Raw genomic sequence first — 26341 nt, 5'->3', positions numbered from 1 at the left:
TTCATTTCTCATGAGTAAGATACCTAGGAGTCAAATGACTGAGTCACAGGTTAGATTTAACTTTATAAGGGACTGACAAATAGTTTTCCAACGTGATCATATCGCCTTACATTCCTACCAAAAATATACGTATGGAGTTCTAATCACTCCACTCTCTCACCAACGTGTTGTCAGTCTTTTTCATTTCAGCAATTTTAGGGAGTAAATGGTAACTTGTGTGTTCAAATTTGCATTTCCCTGATGATTAATGACATTGAACACTTTGTTTATATACTTACTGGCCATTTTCTATTGTTTGTAGTGAAGTTATCAGGTCAAATCCCCTGTCCATTTTTTTGAATTAGTAGGTGTCTTATTATTTGTTCATAGGAGTTCTTTATTCTGGGTACAATCTTTTGTCAGGTGTGTGTATTGCAAATACTTTCTCCCTCTCTCTGACTTGCTTTTGCCTTTTCTTAATGGTGTCATTAGAAAAGCACAAGTTTTTAATTTTGACGAAGTCTAGTTTGCCAAGTTTTTCTTTTGTAATCCATGTTTTTTGTGTTCTATATAATTCATTTTTGCCTACCGTAAGCTTGCAAAGGTACTTTCCTGTTTTTTCCTCTAGAAGTTTTATAGTTTTAGCCTTAACTGGTAAATCTGTGATCCAAGGTGACTTACTTTTTGTGGATGGTGTGAAGTAGGAGTGGAGGTTTCTTTTTTCCATGGAACATCTCTAGATTTTCTCTTTTAGCCTCTCTGCCTATGCTATTCCAGCATCCTACCCTCCCTGCCTCTCTGTGGTCTTTTCTTTCTTTGCTTTGCCACAGGAACCAGACACCCTTTTTTGGTAAATAAATGTCTCTTTGCCTCAGGCTCTGGTCTATGCCTCTGACCCACTCATGGCTCCTTGGAGCCTTCTTTCTAAACTATGAACACATGACACAGCTTGTACCTCTGCCTGTATGTGCCATAGATCACAGCCACCCGGGAAAATATTGGACTGCCAGTCAACCTTACCTGTTTGTTCAAATTCTTGGGCACGTTTATTTTCCATTTCCTCAGTTCTTACGGTGTCATTTGGGTCATGAGATGAATCTCCTTCCATTATGTTCATCTGTTGTCCATCACTGAGCTGCTCTGGGATTCCAGCTACAAGCAGGGCATCACCAAGATGACATCAGGAATGTTCAAGAATTCGTTTCCCTCCCCTCCATGATGAGCCTCTTTTACTCTTTTCTAATAACTATCACTGACCCTTCTACCATCCCATTCTCATTCCTACTAGCCTCAGTAGATGAATCTCTGGAATTATTTTTGACGTGCTTTGTACTTTTTAATGTATTTTTTAGGCTTTTAGCAATTTTATTTCATTCAAAAGAATAACTGTATGTGGGGAAATAGGTTCTACTTACATAAATGGGTTAGAAAAAAACTTAGGGTGGAAAGCCACCACCACGGGGCAAAAACGCCTGAGGTTAGCTAGATATTGTAATGGGATCACAAGTACTTTCCATCTGATGCCAATATACTATTGTACTCTGATCACAAACTCCCCTTGCCTCCCAAACCCTTTGCTTCTTACATAGACAAGTTAACAATTACTGTCTGATTGTTTTCTCCTTGTTCATGTGTGTAACATCCTGTTTTCTTCTCGTTCACCACGTGGATAATATCTTGTGAGCTCAATAAATACGGAGACAAAACCTCTGCTCTGGGGTCTTGTCTCCTCCCAGACATTAGCCTCTCTTGTATTCAATTCTGCATCTGCTCTCTTGCTGGACAAGAGAGAACTGCAGACCCATAGTTTGTGACAACTGTGATTATTAAAATAGATCCAAGTTTTATATAAATGCATTAATACTTTGAAAAAATATATACTGAGATATAAATACAAATGAAAGGATATATATTAACGGTATTCTATAAGTCTGGTTATAGTCTGTGGTTTTTCTTACATTGATCATTTGCAAGGGGGGAAAATCAACATTTAACAAATAAATAATTCTTTGTAGGCATTTGGCTTGAGGATAGAGACCTTTTCTTGGTCTTAAACACTGTTTCACTTACTGCTACTCTAGTCTGAGAAATAACTTTCTCTTCAGTGGGCATCTGAGGAGAAAAGTCTTCAAATTTGGAGCATTGTTAAATGTCCAGGTGTTGGAATCAGAAACACATTATAATAAAGGTAGTAAGCATATAACAATTGCTTTGTGCCACAAATTATTATAAGTGCTTCATATCAATTAAATCATTAAATTCTCCAACAACCTTATTTTAGAATAGATTTATAGACAGATTTGTAGCTTCAATTTATACATTGGAACACAGAAATTAAGTAACTCGCCCAAGTAAGCAAGAGGTAGAGCCAGAGGTGAAGCCCGGCAGCAAAGCCTCAGCATGTTTGCCCTTGGCTGGCACGTAGGAGAGGGTTCAAGTCCTAGATCAGTCAGGTGACCTTGCACAAATCACTAACCATCCTCATGCCTCAGTTTCTTCTGGAAAATGGGAATAACAAAACCCTATGATAGGGAGTATCATAGGATGATGAGGAGTACTTGTAAAGGGAAAACAGAGTTATAGTAACTTAGCAAGAAATCATAATTTTCAGTATTAATGGTGTATATGTTATAATTTAACAATTAATTATTGTTAAGAATAGGAACAAAAGAATGATTGAAAAGCTGGAAACAGTGGCTATTGTTTACAAAAGTACATAGTTCAGGGACACCTGGGTGACTCGGTTGGTTAAGTGTCTGACTTTGCCTCGGGTCATGATTTCATGATTCATGAGTTCAAGCCCCACATTGGGCTCTCTGTTGTCAGTGAACAGCCTACTTCAGATCCTCTGTCTTTTTCTGTCTCCACTACCCCCCTGCTCTCTCAATCTTGGTCAAAAATAAACAAACATTAAAAAAAAAATTTTAAGTATATAGTTCATATGTGAGGAATATTTTGCCTCATGGGAAGAGCTGACCTTATCCCTAGCGGTCTGAGAAAGGTCTGTATCACTACTGTTGTCACTGTTAAAGTGATTACTGCCTTTAATTCTCTTTTCCCCTTTACACTATTTTCCATTTTCCTCTCTTTTCTACACAGTACCGCTCCTTCCATGTTCTCTTCTGCACATAATTACAACCCTCCCTCTCCTCTTTTCTTTTATTGGCAGAAGCATTTATAGCAGTTCCTTCTTGCCTTTCTCTTTGGACCTGTTACCTGGTGGCAAACCTTACCACTTCCCAGATCTACTGAATGTCTAACTCACAGTTAACCACTGGCAGCTCCTCCCCTTAATTCTGCCTCATGGTCACAGTAAGACCTGCTCTTGTGCGTTCCCGTTCCATATTCTGAGTGGTCTTATCTGCCTGGCAAAATTTTTGGATTCCACACCTGGTGGGTTAGCTGGGATCCCATATCGCCATCCGTGGTCTGGCTCCCCATCTCTTTCTGTGCCCCTCCCCATGGTGCACTGTCCACCCAGGATCTCGGCCCCCTGATCTCTGCTCGCCTTTCTGCTCAGCAGATGAAAGAACAAGTCTCTATTGAGTCACAAGTACCTAGCTTATGGTGTACTTGGAAATGGAGCATCTCCTTTGTCTCTTCTTCATCAATGGCTTCATAATGGAAGTTGTCATAAATCACTGGGAAGAGTAAGGAAAGGCAGTTAGAGCCCTCCAACGGTGACCAGGTGCTTCCTCTCACAACTATACACCTGGCACAGCCTTGACTCTGGCAGTTCAGCAGGAGCCTCCCAGCCGTCAGGGAACCCTGGGCTTCAGTGGGTTTCACAGGACCAGAGACTGATGCTGCTCCTGGAATCCTACATCTGCTCTACATCAAGATGTGCCTCACAGGACTTAAAGGATGGATGATGGAAAAGTTGTAAATAGTTTAGACTGGCCAGAGACCAATGAAAGTTCATTAAAAATAAATAATATATATGGACTGTGTTTTGTAAGTTCTACGTGCAACTAGGAAGAGAGAAGAAGCAGAGGCATTTCAGCCAGAGAAAAGTAGTTTATAGAGAAATAGACCTATATGAAAAAAAGAAAGCCCCAACATCTTTTAAGGATGGAGGTTTTAAAGAAAAGAAACAACAAAGCAAAGAAATGAGAGAAGAGGGAGAGAAAGAGAGAAATAAAGAGACTGAGAGAGAAAAAGAAAGAAAGAAAGAAAGAAAGAAAGAAAGAAAGAAAGAAAGAAAAAGAAAGAGTAAATGAAGGAAAGGGAAGGGAAGAAGGTAGGGAGGAAGGGGATCTTAGATCAGGGAAGGAAGATGAGCTGGTTACAAAGAAACACAACAGTGAAGAGGAACTGGCATTTTCCTGGGGTGGGATGGGTGGGGAGAGACACAGGTAACAACAAGACACTCTGTAAGGCACAAACAAGAAGTGCATATTGTTTGAAAGGCACAACAGAAAGTGAATATCACAGCTGTACCAGTGACCCAGAAAGTGATCACACAAAATGCAGAAAACCAGCTCAGGGCACCCCCGCTTCACAGCTGCGTTTCAAGGTACCTCAGCAAAGACAGATGGAAAAGGAAGACTGACAAAACATGAGGGAAAAAGTCCAAGAAATAGAGAAAGATGCTGGCCAAGAAAGACAGCTGTCCAGAGCACACCTCCTGGAGGCAATACCCACTGCAGGGTCAGGGCAGTAAGGTGGGGGTGAAGGTAGAAAGGTTTTATTGGAACAACAGATGCTTCTGCCATCCCCAGGACATGTTGACTCCTTGTCCAGGCAAACTTCCTGGGTCACCTACTGGTACAGCTGCCATATTCTTGTCTGAAGGAGGACATGGGGGCAAATGCTGTGTGAGTCAGAGGTCTTGGGAACACAGAGGGGGGCCCAAGCACAGGTGTTTCTCTGCACATTGTACAACCCTCCTACCAGTTTCTTGGCTTTGGGCTACTGACCTGCAGTTCCCTTGAAGACCAGGGTCTAGGAGATGCCAGTAGTGACTTCCCTGGGGGCAGGTGGACAGTGCTGCCGTGAGCCTCAGCGCAGGGAGCCCCATGTGATGTGGGGAAGGGGATCCCCACAGTGCATGGAGAGGATATGAGCCCCTGAGATGTGAGTAGTAACAGTAACTGCCATTCCTTCATAACCATGATCTGGGGCCATCCTGGTTACACATATAATGCTAACTTCAAATTTATGACCAGGTATTTGACTTCCTTTATTCCTTTTTCTGACTTGGATACATCATAGCATGGAAATATGATCACTTTTATTTTCAACAAGATACGGTTTTCACAAATCAGCACATCCCATTCTTTATATTGACTTCTTTTACTTTTTCTCTGCTTAAAAATCCTTCACTACCTCTTTATTTCCCAAATAATAAACTTCAAATCTCTTGGCACTGGGCGTTGGACCCTCAAAAATCCCCAACCAACTTCCCTTCTCAGAATTAGCTTCCAAACATTCCCTCCCAGGCGGTATTTTCAGTCACACCATTCTGTCAGTCACTGTGTTGCTCATGCTCGGTGGCTTTCACAAGCTTCCCCTCCCCAAGCCTTGGGTATTTCCTGGGCTTCTCTTGTGACATCTCCACTGTTTGTCTGGAGAAGTCAGTTGGCACACAACTGCACCAAGTGACAAATTTTCTAAGACAAAGAAAATCTCTTAATCTTTGAACATGTCTACAAGTAACAGAGATGCTTCCTCCTTTCTTACAAAAGCATATACTTCATGCCTTCCCCCCCACCCCCCAAAAAAAGTAGAGATTCAAATCCTATGTTTCAGCAAATTCAGGTCCTGGCTGAGCAATTATTGTGGGGTTACTTGGTTAACATCTGTCACCCCCACTAATTGTAAGTTTCATGAGGACACGGGTCATGTGTATTTTCTTCACCACTGTACTCTCTGTGCCTCGCATGTAGCAGTCACTCAAGAAAAGCAATCGGCAGGGGGATGACTTGAATGGCTCTTTTTGATTGAGTATACACTGCCAAGGGCACTATAAGAGACTGACTGTTGGGAACAATGTTTATCTGAGGAGTAAGGAAGGCCAGGGTACAGATGCCCATCTAAATGGCTGGTAGACACAGGTAGGCATCTGTCCTACATACAAAGAAAAGCCCTGAGAGGGGACAACACCAGTGTTGGGTTGTAGGAAGATGACTATGTTCTTGACTGTCAAGAGTCTGGTTGCACTGGCCGATGGTCAGATTGCCAACTGGCTCTGTTCCCATTTTGTTTCTCAGGCACCTGGGAGCTGTTTGGGACAGTTCAACTCCTGTTAGTACAGGTCTCAATGTGGGGGTCTGGGTCTTCAGCTAACAAGGTAACATTTATAGTTGCCTGTGTTATCAGAGTAGCTGCGTAAAGAGGGGGTCCTGTGGACAAGCAGAGCCAGCAGGCTCTGGCCAGGCTGGGATTGGTATCACTGAGGAGGCAATGGGTTGCACTCAACATCTGGTCCAGGTGGGGATCTAAAGCAACTGATTTGCCCGATTCAAGTGTAGGTAGAGGCTGATAGGTTGGGTCAGAGGTGACCCAACAGTCATGGGGGATATCAGGGCAGGTCGGATCAGGCAGGCCCCAATAGCGTCTCATTTTTAATTTTCCCATCCAGCAAGTTCTCCTGTTTCTGTTACAGGGAGTAATCCTCCTGGCATCAGAGCATCTTCCTGGCATGTGGGGGTAAACAGTGGCACAGGGGCATGGTGGTAGTATTATCTCATCCTTTAGGCCCAGAGGACCAAGGGGAGGAGTAGGAACAGGGGGAGGAGCAACAGGGGAGGGAATACGAGCAGAGGGAGGGAGAGCAGGGTAACAGTCAGGGCAATCTGGGCCTGTAACATAAGGCTGTCCCTCCTGGAGGCAAAAGACATCAGAAGATGCTTTGACACATCCCTCCAGTCAGGGAGGAAAGTTCCAAGAAGGGCAGTGGTAAGTGGAACAAGAACACGGTTGGTAAGATGAAAAGATCCCTTTTGAGAATGTTAGGAATGGGAATATACACAATGGGGATAGGAGACAAGGCTGATTCAGCATCAGTGGGAGTGATTCCATCCTGGGGATATAAAGGCAGAAAACAAACATACAGAGAAGGACATCAATCACAACTCAGATCATATACATATACATACGTACACACACATATATACATACATATACATCTAAGAAGAATAAGGCATCCTGACACTAGTAAGTAGAGGAAGGCTAACAAGGTTTGTGACTGAGGTGCCAATCTGAGGGAATAACTTGGGTAAGCCCCACAGCAAAGAGGATAACAACCAGTATGGGAAGAGAAATAGGTAGGGAATGACAATGAAATTCGAGAGACAACGATTTGCTGTAGTTCATTTAAGTTGCTTGGTGATTTCCTCAAGCTTCTGGTTACAGAAAGTTCTCAGGTGTTGGCTGCTGGCTGCTGATAATCCACTGTCTTCTTAAGAATGATCTGTAGAGGATTGTTCTGGTTAGCATTCAAAGTGGTTGTCAGGTGACAGATGGGCTGCCTTTACTCAAGAATGGTGGATCCAGGCGGTTAGTCCTGCAACCTTGATGGCTGTGGGCATGGTTAGCACAACTAAATAGGGTCCCTTCCAGGTAGGTTTGACTGGTCTCCTTTTCCAATCTTTTATCCAAACCTGATCCCCAGGTTTGCGAGCGTGCCCAGTTATTCCTAGGGAAATGGGTAATCCTGTCTGTCACCCATCTATGTATCTCAAATATAGTTTTCCTTAATCCTTGTACTTGTTTTTGTATTTCTAAATTCCCTAGCTCTGTCAGGTCGCCCTTGAATTTGACTAGTGAAGGGGGTTTCCATATAGGATCTCGAATAGGGAGAATCCTGTTTTTGTCCGGGGTATACAACATGCTAGGAAAAGAGCTAGGGGTAGTATATCTGGTCAGGGCAAGTTAATTTCCTGACATAGTTTTGCCATGATTTACTTAAACTGTGATTTAAGGGTCCAGTACAGATGGCCCACTTTCCCTGAACTCTGGAGCCAGTAGGCTGCATGTAAGCTCCATTGGATACCTAGGGTTTGGGCTGCTTGTTGCACCACCTTGGCCACGAAAGCTGGGACATTGTCTGAGCCTATGGGTTAATGACATTCCATACCTGTACCAGAAGAAATTTGTATCCTCCACTGGGTCTTATTTTGATAAAGTCTGCCTCCAAATCTTCGAAGGGTGCCTGACCATAGTGTCGGATTCCCGTGGGCCCAGTAGGGGCTTGTTTGGTGTTATTTTGAGTGCTGAAGAGGAAGCATTGAGAGATCGAGGCACAGAGGGATGGGAGCTGAGCAAGTACATCGTAGTAAGCTTTCAAGGGCAGTTTTTCCCAGGTGGGTGAGCTCACGCTGTTGGAGAACCACTTGGTGGGCTAGCTGCTCTGGTATAGACTCTTTGATCCGGAAGTATCCACCAACCTTCTTTTGTCTGGCTTCCTTTTTCCTGTTGTGCCCATTTTGTTTCTTGGATTGTGTGCCTTTCACAAATCCAGGAAGTTGGCAGTTCCTGGACCAGCATGATTTTTGAGGGCGTTGTTTGTCTTTCTGCTGCTTGTTTAGCTGCGGCATCTGCCCATCGGTTACCTTCCGACACTGAGTCCTTTCCTCTTTGGTGTCCCTTGCAGTAGATGACTGCTACCTCCCTTGGCTCCCAGACTGCTCTTAATAGTTTTGGGATTCTTTCCTGATTTTTTATTTCTCTTCCTCTTGCTACCAAAAGTCCTCTCTCCTTGTATAGAGAGTCCTCTCTCCTTGTATAGTCCTCTCTCCCATGTACGTGTAGAGTGGTGAAGGCATAGAGTAAGTCAGTGTGTATGTTGGTCATTTGTCTTTACTGAGTTCTAGTGCTCTCATTAGGGCCCACAGTTCTGATGTTTGGGCTGACCATCTTGTGGAAGGACCTTTGCTTCTGTGACCCCAAAATCAGAGACCACTGCATAGCCAGCCTATCTTTTGCCTTCGCACATGAAGCTGCTGCTGTCTGTGTATATGATGAGGTCAGAATTTCGTAAGGGCCTGTCTGATAGGTCGGGTTGACTAGAATGGTCCTCATCAAGTACCTCTAGGCAATCATGCTCTGGGGAGCCCTGCTGCTGCAGGCCAGGAGGTGGCAAGATTTAGGGTTTTTATGGCTTCCAATATTACTCATGGGTTTTCACATAGTAGTCCCTGATATTGTGTCATCCAAGCATGAGTTAACCAGTGTTTCCCCCTGGCATCCATCAGGGTAATAACTAAATGGGGAACCTCAATGTTTAGGTTTTGCCCCAATGTGAGTTTGTCTGCTTCCTTGGTTGAAAGTGTGGTGGCTGCCAGTGCCCTCAAACAGGGTGGCCATCCCGCTGCAACTGAGTCAATCTGTTTTGAAAGGTATGCCACTGGTCTCTGCCAGGTTCCAATTCCTGGGTTAGAACCCCCAGGGCCACCCACATCGTTTTCATGCATGAACAGGTTGAAATCTCGTGATACATCTGGGAGTCCCAAGGCTGGTGCCTCTGTGAATTTCATTTTTATGTCTGTGAACACCTTTTCTTGATTAGGGCCCCAGAAAAGGGATCCCCTTTCTTCCCCCTTTAGTGTCTCGTATAGAGGTCTGGCCAACTCTGAGAACCCTGGCATCCATATCCAACAGAATCCTGCTGCTCCCAGAAACTCTCAGACCTGCCGGCAGGTAGTGGGAACTGGAATGGCACAGACTGCCTGTTTTCTTTTGGCTCCCAGCATCCATTTGCCTTGGGTAATGCCAAATATTTAACTTCCTGTTGGCAAATCTGTGTCTTTTTCATTGACATCCAGCATCCCACCTCTGGTAGTGGCTTGAGTAGGGCCCTGGTTCCCTCCCAGCATTGGGTCTGTGTGGGACTGGCTAGCAAGAAATCATCCACATATTGGAGGAGGACACATACTAGGTCCTGTCCTGGAAACCTGGCTAAGTCAGATGCCAGGCCCCACTGAGAAAGGTTGGTGGATTTTTGAATCCTCGAGGCAGTCTAGTCCAAGAGAATTGTTCCTTTGTTCCTGTGGCGGGGTTTTCCCCTCAAAGACAAATAGGGATTGCCTATTAGGTTCTAGCTGGAGACAGAAGAAGGTGTCCTTTAAATCTCGACCTGTGAACTATCCTTCCTCAGAGGGTATGAGTCCTAGTAGAGTGTATGGGTTAGGAAACACTGAATGTAGCATTATGACTGCTTCATTAATGGCTCTTGGGTCCTGTACAGGGTGGTAATCATTTGTCCCAGGCTTTTTCACAGGCATCAGGGGAGTATTCCGTGGGGACTGGCACCCTTTTAGAAATCTCCATTTGAGTAGCCTGTTTAAGTGTGTCTGGGTCCCCAGGTGTGCCTCCCATGGGGCCATATATTGGCATATTTTGACAGGTTGGGTCCCAGGCTTTAGGTCAATTAATATTGGGGGGTGGTTTTTTGCCAGACCAGGGAGGTTCTCTTCTGCCCAAACTGAAGGGAACTCAGCTTCTACCTCGGGGGCCACGGTTGGCTCATCGGGAGAAGAAATATGTAACCTCCACTCTTCTTCCTATGATATCGTCAAGGATAAAATCGTGGGTTGGGCCTTTCCGTTTAGGCACAGTTGTGTCTTTTCATCTGAAGTGAAAGTATTTCTGTTCCCAGCTTGGCTAGGAGGTCTCTCCCTAACAGTGAGACCAGGTAGTTGGGTAAATACAAGAATTCATGAACTACTTGGTGACCCCTCAGCCAGCATTGTCAGGACCACAAAATGGCCTTCGGGTTTGCATCCCAGTGGCTCCTACGATGGTGACTTCTCAAGCCAACAAAGGTGCCACCTTGTGTGTCATCACAGAGTATTCAACCCCAGTGTCAACCATGAAGTCTCTTTTCTGGCCCCCTACCTTCATGTTCACCATGGGTTCATGGGGGCCCAGTTGGATAGAGCCTGGTCTCTCCTAATCAGAGTCCATTCCTGCCTGTCTGATCAGGTCAGCCTTGGGTGGTTCTGGTTGGTAGCAGCTGAGTGGAGTGGAAGTTTTTGGTTTTCCCATTTGGCCACTGGGGCATTCATTTTTCCAGTGTCCAAATTCTTTGTAGCAGGCACATTGATCCCATCCCAGTAGCACCCTTCTTTTTTGTTCTTGAATCCCTCGTGGTTTCTGTGGGGTCCATTCCAGATGTGGTGGTCTTCCCAAGGCTGCGGCCAGGAGAACTGCCTTTTGTTTCATTCTTCAGTCTGCCTCCTTTCTGGCATCTCAATCCCAATTTACAAAAACCTTGTTGGTGATTTCCATCAGTTCAGTGGCATTCTTTTCCAACAAATCCTTCCAATTTTTGGAGCTTCTGTCTAATGTCACTTTGGGCCTGTCCCACAAAGGCAGCATTGACCATGCACTGGTTTTCGGGGGCTTCTGGGTCGAACGAAGTATAAACTCTGAAGGCGTCACATAATCTTTCCTAGAAGTAAGCTGGCTCTCTTCTGGCTTTTGTAGGACCTCAGATACCTTTGCCATGTTGGTGGGCTTTTTGGCCCCTGCTTTTACTCCTTGGAGGGAGGAGAGTCGGTATCTTTCTAATCTGGCCCTTCCGGCTTCTGTGTTTGGGTCCCAGCAGGGATACTCTTTGGGCATAGCCTCCGGTGCCCAAGCTTCAACTTCTAGTTGTCCATCTGGTGACTGAGTCTGGAGCCATTTTTTTTTTTTTTTTCCTTCGGTGACGCTTCATCGGTGCTCTTCCATGTTGAAAAGAGTGAGCAGAAGTTGCTTACAGTCAACCCAGGCAGGGCGGTGAATCTGGAATCTGGATTCTAGATCTCTCATCACCTACAGCTTTCCAGAGCAGGACAGCCTGTGGTGTTTCCAATTGAGGAGGTCAGTAGTGGAGAACGGTTGGTAGTAGAAAACTGATGTCCCCTCTTGTAGGGTCCCGTAGAAGCCTATTTTCTGGGGACCCCCTAGTCACCTGCTATGGCATCTGCTTGCTGTTGAGGGCCTTGGACCTTGAATCGAGGACTTAAGGTATCTGCCTACCGGTTCAGATGTCCCTGTTGGGGCAGATTGGCCACTGGCAGAGGCGAAACCAACAGGGGTGCACTTTCAGGCACTTGAGGTTCCCCTCCCTCAATTGATGGGGTCCTGGAGGCATATGGTGGTTGAAAGGAAGGACTTCTGAATTTTCTTGGAGGATGGGGCGGTGGGGTTTTTTTGCTGTGAGGTCTTCTTTCGGCCTGCGCCACTAAAACCTTACATTGTCACTTACTATTAATGCAGAACTAGACCCAAAGAAGCTTGACTTGGGCTATTTCCAGCCATTGGTCGATGTATGGGAATTGATCTGGATGGCTGGGGTCCCCAGTAATTACCTTATAAACAGCTCGGACCGTGGGAACCTCTAGGGTGCCCTCAGGGGACCAGCCTACACAGAACATAGACCATTTTAATTCGCAGAGGGTGCATAATTTCCCATGGGTCAGTTTGACCCATAGTCACCTGAAAATCTCTTTTTAAAATTCTTTTTTTAAAAGAATTTTTAATGTTTATTTATTTTTGAGAGACAGAGCATGAGCAGGGAGGGGCAGACAGTGAGAGAGAGACACAGAATCTGAAGCAGCCTCTAGGCTCTGAACTGTAAGCACAGAGCCCGATGCGGGGCTCGAACTCACAAGCCATGAGATCATGACCTGAGCTGAAGTCAGATGCTTAACCGACTGAGCCTCCCCACCCCAGGGTCCCTCCCTTTTTAAAATTCTTAATCATACACTCTAAAACCGTTGATTTTGAGGAATTTTCCCCATCCTGGTATCCTAGATGGGTCCCTCCCAATGAACAGTGTCGCAGGACAAACAGGGAAGAGGTCGGTTCTTCTGCCTGGCCACGCCCCTCATGGGGATTAAATGCCTCTTAGCATTGGCAGGGGTATAAACCCCTGACTCAGATCAGGCCTCTGCAGACCTGATTCTGCCTTGAGCCGTATGAGATCATCACAGAACTGCAGAGTAGGACCCACTCAGGCTCCACGGAGCACGGGCACTCACACACATTCAGACAGATCACAGACTTCCACCCAGGACTTCCCTGTTCTATTCAGTGACTACGTTGCCCGGGAGGTGATTAAGCTCCCCTTCTGCCTCAGGGGTGGGCCTGGATTCGTCTGAAGTCCCCGGGGACACTTACTGTTTCAATGTCCTAGGACAGGTCTTTTCTGTTCCCCCTGGAGTCCGTTCGAGTGCAGTAGTGGCCGGTACTGCTGGGTCCGGTGAAATCAATGTCCGTGCGCCTTCCTTTCCGTGGCGGGGGCCCGCAATGAGTGGCCTCTCCGCTGCTCACAGACAACGGTGACTCAAGGGGTCAGCGTGGCTGTCGTCTTCCTGGCCAACGCACCAAAAGTGTTACAGCAATACTTGGCACACAGGAAGAGACAAGCAACACGCGCTCGGGGAATCAGAAAAGACCGTTTATTTTGCACTGGCGCTGGCCGGGCAGAGTCACCTCCAAAGGCTGAGCCCCCGAGCCCCGGTGCTGGCCTTCTTTTATGCTGGGCTAGATTCCAGGTACTTGGAAACTTTCTATCAGCTGCACAGGTAGGTGGGATTGCAGGGACTCAAGGGAAAAAGGGGGGACACTATGGGGACAGTTGGCTGATGGAAGAGGCAAGCAAGATTACAGAAGCAAAGAGCATGCAAACGGGGCATCCAGCCTGGGACATTTGGCTGGCCTTCTTTATCTGTTCTTACAGGCTTTCCTTCTCACTTGAAGGGTGTTGGGGGATGAGATGATCATTTCAACTGGATGGCTCTGAGCAAGCAGGCCTTCCATAATGTGGGTGGGCCTCATACAATCAGTTGAAGGCCCACCTAGAGCAAAAAGACTGACCTCTCCCTGTAGGAAGGAATTCACAAATAGACTGCTTTCAGATGGGAACTGCACCATCGACTCTGCTGGGGCTCCAGTCTGCCGGCCCACAGGGCAGATTTGGTTGCCAGCGTCTATATTCACGTGAGCTCATTCCTTACAATAAATCTCTGTTACACACACACACACACACACACACACACACACACATTTTGTCTTTTCTGTTTCTCTGGAGAACCCTGACCAATACAGATTGTTTGTTTTAAAAAGTTTACAGACAAAAAAAATAAAAAGCCAACGAAGAGAATATCACAGAACCTACCACCGAAGAGCAAGTTTTTTTCTAAACAAGGTATGCCTGTATTTGCCTTTTTTCCATGTGTTATTTATTTAAATGTGTCCACATTGATATTTTTAAGTCAAACCAGGGCATTTTAATTGCTGTGCAGTAATATTTTACATAAATAGAGACAATATTTGCCTAACTATCCTTTACTGGTAAATGTGTAGGTCTATTCCAATTTTTTTGCTATTATGAGTAGTATTTTGGTAAACACCCTTGTTTATAGCTCCTTATGTGCATGTAACAAGAATTTTTTAGCATTTGTACCTAGAAGAGAATTGCCCAGTACTGGGGTACGATACCTTCCAACTTCTAGGTTGCTAACTTCTCTTTCAAAATGATTTGTCAGTTTACAGTCCTGCCAGGATTTCACAAGAGTTTTTCCTCTATACCTTTGTAGACCCCAAGTATTGTCATACTTCAAAATGTCAGCCAATACGGGTGTAAAGCCAACTTAATTTTGTTTTGTCTATGTTAGGAAGTATTTTCTGCAGTTAAAAGAATGCGTGTAGTGCATACGATCTGGCACCAAAGCAGAAAAGGTCTCTTGACCTCTGCCCCAGGGTTCTTTCCCTTTATCCTATTCTGTCTGGTGTGTTTCTGGAGATTCCACCATATATTATATAACTGAAATCACAGACTTAGATGAAACCGCGCAAATCACGCTATTCTGCTACATAATGTTATGTAAGCAAAACACTAATTGAATAGTCTCTGCCTAGCAAAAGCCTACTCTTTTTCAAGAACAGCTTGGTTATCACCTCTGAAAACTCCTCCTCACAGTCTCCTGCCTAACGTGTTCTGTTGTCTGTTTGCCTCCATCAGACGGAGCAAGGTCATTCTTGGTGATTCCAGATTGTTCACTGACCCCACCGTGTGGTACTATAAACAGGGAAGGGAAGGTCTAGTTTTGAAAAAGCGTGTTCAATTCGCCCATTTCATAACGAACCTTCACAAAGTCAGGTGCAGGCTCTGGATGCAGGTTGCTTGCTAACAAATCCTGGTTTGCCACTTTCTCTAACCTCGGCCAACTTTCTGAGATTCCGTTGCCAGAACGGAAGTAATAATAGTGTCTATTTACAGGATTTGGGGAAGCTTGAACAAGATGTGTGGTGCTGAGTGTGGAGAGAGCAGTGGAACAGCAAGTCTTCTTAGCTACCACCAACCGGAAGAAATCTCAAGGAAGGTGGAAGAGAGGTAGAGTTCTCCATCCCACAGGGGCAGGAATGAGTGACATTTCACATAATAAAATTAGCTCAAAGACACCCACCCCTATGGTCCAGTTTCAATTAACAGCAGTCACAGGAATATGTGTTTTTCTCCTGTTGACTATAGAGACTTGTGTGTATATTCAAAACAAGGACTCATCGTTCTGTAGCTAAACTTGCCTGCGTACGTGTTATCCGTACACGGAGACCTGTAAGGCCCCTGCATTTCAAACATTATGGCCGTGCCTGGGAAAACCAATTTTTTTTTAATGTTTTTCTTTAAGTTTACTTATTTATTTTTGAGAGAGACAGAGACAGATCGAGAGGGGGAGGGGCAGAGAGAGAGAGAGAGAGAGGGAGACAGAATTCCAAGCAGGCTCAGCACTGCCAGGGAATGCAGAGGCCCACGTGGGGTTCGAACCCACGAAACCCCGTGAGATCATGGCTGGAGCCGAACGGGAGGCTTCACCCTCCGAGCCACCCAGGTGACCCATAATGTTGAAACTGAAAAAGCTTTGTAATTCTGATTCTTACTTGAAAAATGGTTCCCTTTGCTGATGATGTCTTGGGAGTCTTCTCGGTAATTCTAAAAGGTGTAAACACTTGGGAGACGTTTATTCCCATTATAAGAGGGTCATTGGGACCTCCCATTATAAGGATGCATTGGAATAGAATGAAACCCATTCCTTCACTGAATTCCTTTAAAAAAGAAAAAGACAGGGGCCCCTGGGGGCTCAGTCAGTTAAGCAGTTTAGCTGCAGACTCCTGATTGTGGCTCAGGTCATGATCTCAAGATCTTGAGAACTGAGCATCTCTCTCCCTCTCCCTCTGGCCTTCCCTGGTTCTCTCCGTCCTCTCTCTCTCCAAAACAAAAACAAAAACAAAACAACAACTTCTGGTTAAAGATAGTTGCCGGAGGACAAGCGTTGCGCTCCCCTTAGACTAGAGGGTTCCCTAAAATGACAGTAACGGAAGAAGTATAAGGGAAGAGAATTAGATGAGAAAATGAAGCCAAAGTCCGAAAGAAAAAAAGAGGTGTGAGCCTCACTACTGTTGCTTTCGGAAGACAATCCCAGAGGGTGTCCTGCAGCCCTGAGAACAGTGGGCCTGGAACGGAGATGCCAGCAGGAACCAGCAGGATTGCTTGAAAGGCAAAACACTAAAGGATCTGCCCCCAGCTCCTTTCTGACCCACATCCAGGCAAGACACTAGAGGCTCCTTCTTTTTAAAAAAAAAAAAAAAATTTTTTAATGTTTTATTTATTCTTGAGGGAGAGAGAGACAGAGCATGAGCGGGGACGGGGCAGAGAGAGAGGAAGACACAGAATCCGAAGCAGGCTCCAGGCTCTGAGCCGTCAGCCCAGAGCCCGACGTAGGGCTCCAACTCATGAACCATGAGATCCTGACCTGAGCCGAAGTCGGATGCTCAACCGACTGAGCCACCCAGGCGCCCCTAGAGGTGCCTTCTTAAAAATGTAGATGCCCCCAGAGAAAGAGGCCTTCACCCTCAGGCATCTGGGATTCCCACAGCCGAGCCCACAGCTTTTCAAGCCTGTCTCCTTAAACACATTTCCAAGCTAGCTCTTCAGTGCCTGGTCCTCAGGTAGGAACAAACAATAGGCCACACACACTGGTGCAAACCTACCTCAGGAAGGAATAGAACCAAGGTGAGCGAAGAACAAAAATTACCCCCGGGTAAATAGAAATAGTGCCAGGAGCAGGAGAGAGTTTCCAAAAAACAAGTAGTGTCGTTCGAATGGGAGAAGATATTGCGCCCAGGATGCCATGAAGAAAAGATCAGAAAATGAGACGGCAGGCCTGGAAACTTAAAATGAGAGCTAAAATAAAAGGAAAAAAAAAAAAAAAAGGCTAGCTAAAATGGATGTAAAACGAGGAGAGAATTTCCCCAGAACATAGCTGGTAAAAACCCTGAAGGGGAGGGGTGGGGAACACCTAAATTTGAAATTTTAAATGTCAGTTATGCAAATCTATAGATTCAGAGGTAAAAGGAAATGACTAAAAATATATGCTCTTCATGTGTGGAGACAAGATACTCGCCAAGGTGCCCTGTGGTGAACCACAGCACGATGCACGCTTGAAGCTAATGTAACACTGTGTGTCAACTCCACTTCAAATAAAAAACGAATAGCCGCGTAAGGGCTCAGAAAATATCGTACTCCCGCACCATCTCTGGTGGTCACCCAACGTTCGGTCACCGTGGCTGTCACTGACAGCCACTCAGCAGCCCACACTGTCCCAAGCGAGGGTTCTCTGAAGCAGAGGCAAGTGACCTGCTCAGATCTCAGAATTGCGTGTTCCGGTAGAATAATCTAGTCTGTCCTTACCGATGCAGTCTTTCTAGGACAAATTATTCGATGATGTGCTACAGTAAGAGAACCAAGAGGGGCGCCTGGGTGGCTCAGTCGGTTAAGCGTCCGACTTCGGCTCGGGTCATGACCTCGCGGGCTTTGAGTTCGAGCCCCGCGTCGGGCTCTGTGCGGGCAGCTCGGAAACTGGAGCCTGCTTCGGATTCTGGGTCTCCCTCTCTCTCTCTGCCCCTCCCCTGCTCACGCTCTGTCTCTCTCTGTCTCAAAAATAAATAAAACATTTGGGGTGCCTGGGTGGCTCAGTCAGTTAAGCGTCTGACTTCAGCTCAGGTCACGATCTCGCGGTCTGTGAGTTCAAGCCCCGCGTCGGGCTCTGGGCTGATGGCTCAGAGCCTGGAGCCTGCTTCCGATTCTGTGTCTCCCTCTCTCTCTGCCCCTCCCCCGTTCATGCTCTGTCTCTCTCTGTCTCAAGAATAAATAAACGTTAAAAAAAAATTTTTTTTAAATAATAAATAAATAAAACATTAAAAAAAAAGAGAGAGAGAGAACCAAGATATCAACACCAGCAAAGTTTTGTTATAAAAGAAATAGAAGGCAGCACTCAAACCACTTAAATTACTGATGTCTAAAAACCGCAAAGTTTACTTGAAAACAAAAGCACATCTCAAAAATTACTTTAAGTTTATACATATATATATTTTGAGAGAGAGAGAGCGTGCACAGGGGAGGGGCTGAGAGAAGGAAAGAGAGAGACTCCCAAGCAGGCTCCGTGCTGTCAGCACGGAGCCCAACATGGGGTTTGATCTCATGAACCGTGAGATCGTGACCTGAGTCAAATTGAGAGATGGACGCTTAACTGACTGAGCCACCCAGGTGCCCCTTAAAAATTATTTTAAAATAGTGATTTTGAAAGTATGGTCCAGGGACCCCTGGGATTGTGTAAGACCCTTTCACGTATGACCAAGGTGAAAACTGTTTTCATAATAGTACTAAAATGTTATTTACCCTTTTTCTCTCATTCTGTCACACATGTACAGTAGAATCTCCCAGAGGATACACATTTTGTGAGATCACATTGGGTTGAAAGCAGAAGCAGACAGAATCCTGCCATCTTCTACTGAGCCAGTTATTAAAGAGATTTGCAAAAATATAAAGCCTTGCTACTCTTCTTACTAATTTACTTTATTTTAGAAAACACAGTTACTTCTCATAAAATATTTCATTTATGTTAGCAGGTAATGAGTTCATTATTATTTTTTTCATGAACAAATAAATATTTAAGTGTTCAAAGTTTCCATTCCTAATATGGTAAATATCTATTGATGTAATTTACAAGAACAAAGATTAGCTTTTTGGGGTTCTCAATAATTTCCTATTCTAAATTCATTTAAGAGGTAGCTGTTTGTTCAAAGTAATAATAGCTACATGTGATTAGAACGTATGGATAAGTGAAATGACTGACAGCAATGTTAATAAGGACAGGAGGGAGGAGTGTGTGACATTCCATTATAGGATGCATGTGTCACTCACAAAGCCATAGAGTATAACTTGAAGAAATGGATATGAAAAAAATAAATGGTACCAAGCAAAGTCTAAATAAGTAAGTAAATAAATAAATAGCAATATGAATAGCAGCAAATATATATTACAACCTCTAGGGAAACCACTACAAACGTTTTAAAAGAAGCATGATTCATATGCTAGGAGAAAAAGAGCAAATGGGGTAATAAAGTGTTCAGTTGAAACCGTAAAAGGAAGAAAAAAAAGGGAAGAAAAAGTAGAAACGAAGACAAGCACAATGAGTAGCAACAGTTGCAATTTGGTAGATATTAATCTAACTACATGAATACTCTAAATGTGAATGGCCTCGATGCAACAATTAAAAGACAGAAATCCATAGGGCGATAAAAACCGAAAAGAAAAAAACCACAATTGTATGCTGTCTATGAGAAAGCCACCTTAAGCAGAAAAACACAAGACAGATTCAAAGTAAAGGGGTGGAGAAAGATATGTTGTCAACAGCATTATCAAAGGAAAGTTGTAGTCGCTACATTAATTTCAGACAAAGCAGACTTGAGAACAAGGAAAATTGTCGGGTGAATAGGAACATTATATGGTGAAGGGGTCAATTTCTCTAGGAAGACACAGCAATTCTCAATGCGCAAGTAACAAAGTGGCATCAAAGTACAGGACACAAAAACTGATCGACCTACAAGGAGAAACAGACAAATCGACTCCTATCGTTGGAGTCGCCAATACCCCTATTTTAGTAACTGACAGATCAAGCAGGCAGAAACTCAGTAAGAATATAGTCAACCTGAACAGTATCATTAAGCAATCTGGTCTCACTGACATTTATGGAATATTCCATTCAACAACAACAAAATGCACATTGCCCTCAAGCTCACATGGAATATTGACCGAAACATGCCATATTCTGGGCTGTAAAACACACCCTAACACATTGAAAAGGATAGAAATCATTTAAAAATATGTTCTCAGACCACAATGAAGTAAAAGTAGAAATAACAGATAGCTGGGAAATCCTCCAAATACTTGGAATCGAAGAACACACTTCTAGGGCTAAAGAAGAAATCTCAGGAGAAATTGTAAAATATTTTGAGCTAGATGGAAATGGAAACACAGCTTATTAAAATTTGTGGGACGTAGCAAAAGCAGTGCTTAGGCGGAAACGTATAGCACTGAATTGACACATTAGACAAGAAAGATCTAAATGAATAATCTAACCTCCCACCTGTGGAAACTACAGAAAAATAGAGAAATTGAAACCTAATGCAAGCAAAATAAATCAATAAATAAACAACAAAAATTAGAGTAGAAATCAGTGAAACTGAAAACAAGAAAACATCTAAGAAAATCAATGAAGTCAAAAGCTGATTTTTTTAGAAAAATCAATAAAATCGACAAACCTCTAACAAGGCTAGCAAAGGAAAGAGAGAAGACAGAAATTAGTAGTATCAGACATGAAAGAGGGGTTCATCACTATTAGTCCCACGGACACGACAAAGATAGCAGACAAACAACACTAGGGAAAACTCTAGGGCGAAGAATTTGATAGAAGGTGAAACAGACAAATTTCTTACGGGACACAAAACACCAAAGTTCACACAAGGAGAGACAGTCATCCGAATAGGCCTGTATCTATTAAAAGAATTGAATCAATAATTAAGAGACCTCCAAAGAAGAAAGCATCGGGCCCAGAGGGTATCACTAATGAATCCTACAAAATGTTTAAAGAAAAAATGACGCCCGTTCCGTACAACATCTTCCAGAAATCAGAAAAAGAGGCAGCGCCTACCAACTCATTCTCTGAGGAGAGCGTCACTTCTCTTTCCTACCCGGAGGCCGAGCGCTGGCTGGTTTCAAGCTTGTTCATCTCCCGTCTCTCGGGAACTGGTGGAGGAGAGGCTGTGGGCTGGGTGCTGGTACTGAGTGCTGAGGACCTACCTGTCAGTTCTGCAGCTGCTGATAGCAATGCTGTTGCTTTCTTGGGGCCTTGCCCACCTCCAGAGTCTGGGGTAGAGGGGTTTCCACACACTTTTACCTTGCTTTAAGAATGCATTGATGTATTTGCCTTGTATTTTAAAAGACAAATTCCCTCCTAGTCAACTGCATAACATCCCAGCACAGACAGAGCAACGCCTCACTCCCCACTCGGTTGCATTGGTCAATGTTGGGTCTGCTTTCACTTCCCCTAACTCATCCGTGTTCAGATGCCACGCACAGATGCACTCTGGGACAAACTGGCCCCCAGCTACCCAGAAATCAGAAGTTGGACAGCACTTATTCAATTTCAATGTTAATTTTTCTAAAAGGAACTGTTCTGGGCGGAGCTGTCTTTTGCGGTGTGGGGGAGGGATAGAGGAGGCATGGGGGAAACGAAAGTGTTTGTAGAAGGTGATATGAGTCAGCCTCAAGTTTCCCCCGGGGAGCCAATCCTCTACGATTTAAGAAATCTGATTTCCTCATTATTTCTTTATGTGCCATCTCATTCTGTCATATACCCATGGAATGAGGCCGGAAAGACAGAAGTAACATGGGTAGATGCCGACCTTCCTGGAGATGGGGAACCAGGACAGGAGGTAAGGGCTAACCCGCAATTGACTGGTGGCCTCCACCTGCCATCTTCTACTGCCAGCCCCACGGGGCCATGGCACTGGCCTGGGATCAACCTTGAGCAGACATCGACTGCCTTTGTGCCTTCCCGGAGCTCTGAGGAGCTCCGATCAATCCAACTGATTGATCTCTCATGTGTGGCACCCAAAGAGTAAAAGCTAAATTGCTGAACAGGGTGAAATGGCTGCACCAATGCTGGATGCCCCTCCACCCAGTCTCTGTGGCAGTTCTCAGCCCCAGGGAGGAGAAACAGGGCCAGCTCGGGGTCCATGGCAGATGGGCCACTGTTCATCCAAAGGCAAGAGAGTAGAAAGGTCTATTTCATTCAAATGGATCCAGGTTATTTTGGAGTAAGGGGGCAAAGCATGTGTAGGCAGGAAGTGAACGCCATGTTGCACCTGCCTCTCTGCTAAGGTGCATGTTTGTACCTGCCTCTCTGCCCTTAAGGTGGTCGTGAGAAGGAAGGAAAGCTGGACATTCCAGATCATCTCTCAGGCCGGTGGACTGGCCGGGCACAGTACTCAGCCTGGACTGGACACGGGGCTGGAGAGAGGCAAAATGCTCTTCATTATAAGGCAGGGAAGATGTTCCTCAAATTTCTGGAAAGCAGTCAGAAGCCAGAGAAAACCCCGCACTCCTGCAACCAGAGGGAAGCGCCAGGTTTGGACAGAGAAGCCTGGTGTGTGAATTTATTCAAGTTTCTTGAATAAATGGACCCTTTACAGATGCAGCCTCGGTCAAGGGAATTAAAAGCAAAAACAAACTATTGGAACCTCATGAAGATAAAAAGCTTCTGCACAGCAAAGGAAACAATCAACAAAACTAAAAGGCAACCAATGGAATGGGAAAAGATATTTGCAAATGACATATCGGACAAAGGGCTAGTATCCAAAACCTATAAAGAGCTCACCAAACTCCACACCCGAAAAGCAAATAATCCAGTGAAGAAATGAGCAGAAGACATGAATAGACACTTCTCTAAAGAAAACATCCAGGTGGCCAACAGGCACATGAAAAGATGCTCAATGTCGCTCCTCATCAGGGAAATACAAATCAAAATCAAAACCATACTGAGATATCACCTCATGCCAGTCAGAGTGGCTAAAACGAACAAATCAGGAGACTATAGATGCTGGAGAGGATGTGGAGAAACGGGAACCCTCTTGCACTCTCGGTGGGAATGCAAACTGGTGCAGCCGCTCTGGAAAACAGTGTGGAGGTTCCTCAAAAAATTAAAAATAGACCTACCCTATGACCCAGCAGTAGCACTGCTAGGAATTTACCCAAGGGATCCAGGAGTGCTGATGCATAGGGGCACTTGTACCCCAATGTTTATAGCAGCACTCTCAACAATAGCCAAATTATGGAAAGAGCCTAAATGTCCATCAACGGATGAATGGATAAAGAAATTGTGGTTTATATACACAATGGAGTACTACATGGCAATGAGAAAGAATGAAATATGGCCCTTTGTAGCAACGTGGATGGAACTGGAGAGTGTGATGCTAAGTGAAATAAGCCATACAGAGAAAGACAGATACCATATGTGTTCACTCTTATGTGGATCCTGAGAAACTTAACAGAAGACCATGGGGGAGGGGAAGGAAAAAAAAAAGAGGTTAGAGAGGGAGAGAGTCAAAGCATAAGAGACTCTTAAAAACTGAGAACAAACTGAGGGTTGACGGGGGGTGGGAGGGAGGGGAGGGTGGGTGATGGGTATTGAGGAGGGCACCTTTTGGGATGAGCACTGAGTGTTGTATGGAAACCAATTTGACAATAAATTTCATATATATATATAAAAATGCAGCCTCGGTGATTAGAAAAAACTGAGCTTCAGCTAGTCATTGAAATCTCAAGGACAGAGACAGGCTTCCCGTGGGATGGGGAAAGGGTTTGGAACTGACATTACCTAGACCTTAAAGGACAATGTGATTTGTGGGGTTTTGTTTAATGTTTATTTATTTTTGAGAGAGAGAGAGAGAGTGTGTGTGTGTGAGAGAGAGAGAGAGAGAGAGCAGGGGTGGGGCAGAGAGAGAGGGAGACACAGAATCCGAAGCAGGCTCCAGGCTCTGAGCTGTCAGCACAGAGCCCGACGCGGGGCTCGAACTCACAAACCGTGAGATCATGACCTGAGCCGAAGTCAGATGCTTAACAGACTGAGCCCCCCAGGCGCCCCGCTACCAAGTGCGTTTGTACATTATGTCTGTATGTAATTTTTTCACCAATAGCGGCCCTCATTCTGTAAAGGATTTGAAGCAACTTACAAAAACACACTATAGCAGCATAAAGTTGGAAGAAAAAGAAATGGGAGCAAAGCACAAATAGAATAAACAAAACCGGAGCACTAGAAATGCAGGTAGGACAGATAAATGGGAGCCGGGGCGTGTGCAGTTTCCAGGACCTTAGTCAGAGCAGTGTGGCCAAAGCAGGAGAGGCCTGGGGAACCAGAGGCAAAGCAGGATGTTTCCAAAGTATGTTCCACTGAATCCTGCTTCTTCTGACTCACTCTAGATGTGCTAGAAATTTGCACAGACATGTTTGCAAAGTATAGAGGGCCAGAGATTTCTACCTTTCTGCCCACTTCTGTTCTTTCTTTCCTCCAAAGAAGTGAACGTGAATCTGGCTGGGACAGATTCCAGATTCCAGGATACCGCCGAGGACATCTTTTCCAGCGGGTGGGGTGTGTGTGCCTACCAGGTGCTGCACACGCACGGGACTGCCTGCCACCAGTCCCTGCCTGTCCTCCCTCTCTCCCTCCCTTGCTTTGTGGGGCAAAGTGGCTGTTGGGCATGGCTGTCCTCTGCTCTTGGCCTCCCAGGGGGCACAGTGGCCCAGACAAGGCTGGACACAGACTACAAGAGCCAGCTCTGGTGTCTCCTCCCTCTCCTCTCCCTGCCCTTAAGCAGCAGGCAGGCCCAGGCCACCACTCAGCTGGGCGATGACATAAATGTGCCAGCTTCCTTTGCTTATAAGCACAAGGTCTTTGGCATTCCTCAGGGGTACTTCTGTTAAGTTCACAAGAAAGCCCTAGTCTGCAATATCATGCATCAGCCCAGATGACAACAGGCTGCAGTTTTAGCTTGCATTTCCCACTGTCTTGTTTTTTCTCTCTCCTCACGAGAGAATCAACCTCTCTGGGATAACGTATCCTGGACCGAGACCATCTATGCCGATCAGACAATCCCTGGTTCCTAACACAGGGGTAGAGTTGTTTTCTTTTCCTTCCATACGACCCGTGGGATGAGAAGATTCTGGCCTCCCTCCTTTCTCTGTTTTCCCACCCAGATTTAGGCCAAGTAGGTGGTAATCTCTGAAGCGAAGTCAATGCTTTCTTTTTACTGGACAAACTCCTCGCCATTTTGCTAAGCGTGCTAAGATCTCACACTTGGAATCAGGGAGTGACTCGTAGAGTCCTGAGCACAATCCAGCGCTAGAAGTTCCTCTGCTACCTTGCCCCTGCTTGCCAAAGTCTACCAAACCCTCATCTTTGAACGCTAATAGGCTGTCCACTACTTTTATGTCCAGGTAGGTCACACAACCAATCTCAGATTGATCCTATTTCTGTGAAGTTTCTTCGCTGGCAACTCATTCTCTGATACCAACTTACAAGCAGCTGGAGTTTTGGGGTATGAGTAATCAAAACTGATAATGGCTAACTCGGACAGGAAGTCAATTTCTTAGAAGTGTATCAGGTAACTCCCAGAATTTATAAGAAGGCCGAAGACTGGGATAAGAAAATAAGCAGTCTGGGCAGTAAGATCCCCAGCCCAGGTCATTCCATGGACCTCAAGTACATAGTGTGGGGGCGTTGATCTGGTCAATGTTTTCTTTCCATCCTGGTTAGAAAAGGAGGATCGGAAAGAGTTTTAGCTCCTGCATGACAGATAAGAACATTCGTGTACAGTTTTGTCTTGGGGGTTATATTAACTCACCTGCCCCTTGTCATAAGATAGTCCAAAGACATCTGGGTCACCCGGATATCCCATAGAACATCACACTTATCAATTACGTTGGTGACATCATGGTGATCGGACAGGATGAACAAGAGTCGGCCAGCACACCTGCTAAAGAGGAATCAATTACCGACCCTCAGCAACAGAGGTGAATGTCAACAGCATTATGATGACCCAAAGAAGTCACACGTCAAAATTCACGTACTGCATGTTTTCATTTATGTAAAACTTTGATACAGGCAAAACGAATCTGTACTAACAGCAGGTGCATCAGTGGTTGCCTGATGACGAGGTTGGGGAGGAGGCTATCTATCTGCAAAGGGCACGAAGGAACTTTCTGGAATGATGGAAATGGCCTACGTCATGATTGTAATTACGATTACATTTTTTTTTTAATTTTTTTTTAACGTTTATTTATTTTTGAGACAGAGAGAGACAGAGCATGAACAGGGGAGGGGCAGAGAGAGAGGGAGACACAGAATCGGAAGCAGGCTCCAGGCTCTGAGCCATCAGCCCAGAGCCTGACGCGGGGCTCGAACTCACGGACCGTGAGATCGTGACCTGAGCTGAAGTCGGACGCTTAACCGACTGAGCCATCCAGGCGCCC

At 45.1% G+C, this 26341-nt stretch overlaps 1 protein-coding gene across 19 annotated transcripts in view; it reads right to left on the bottom strand.

The window, feature by feature from the left end:
* Window positions 1-26341, bottom strand: part of SP140 (SP140 nuclear body protein) — a 65354-nt gene that overhangs the window by 37391 nt on the left and 1622 nt on the right. For 8 of the 19 annotated variants that reach the window (XM_042950424.1, XM_042950433.1, XM_042950428.1 and 5 more), the window contains exons 2-5: window positions 25714-25842; window positions 13090-13283; window positions 3537-3620; window positions 1000-1131 (exon numbers count right to left, since the gene is read on the bottom strand). In XM_042950424.1, coding sequence (XP_042806358.1) covers window positions 1000-1131; window positions 3537-3620; window position 13090 — 217 coding nt within the window. In that variant the 5' untranslated portion in view covers window positions 13091-13283; window positions 25714-25842. The other 11 variants (XM_042950425.1, XM_042950426.1, XM_042950436.1 and 8 more) reach the window with 11 other exon arrangements.

Source organism: Panthera leo, chromosome C1 (assembly GCF_018350215.1).
Source record: "Panthera leo isolate Ple1 chromosome C1, P.leo_Ple1_pat1.1, whole genome shotgun sequence".
In the NCBI taxonomy this organism is placed as follows: Eukaryota; Metazoa; Chordata; class Mammalia; order Carnivora; family Felidae; genus Panthera; species Panthera leo.
The sequence above is the reverse complement of the archived record's forward strand: the minus strand, read 5'-3'. Positions and strand labels throughout refer to the sequence as shown.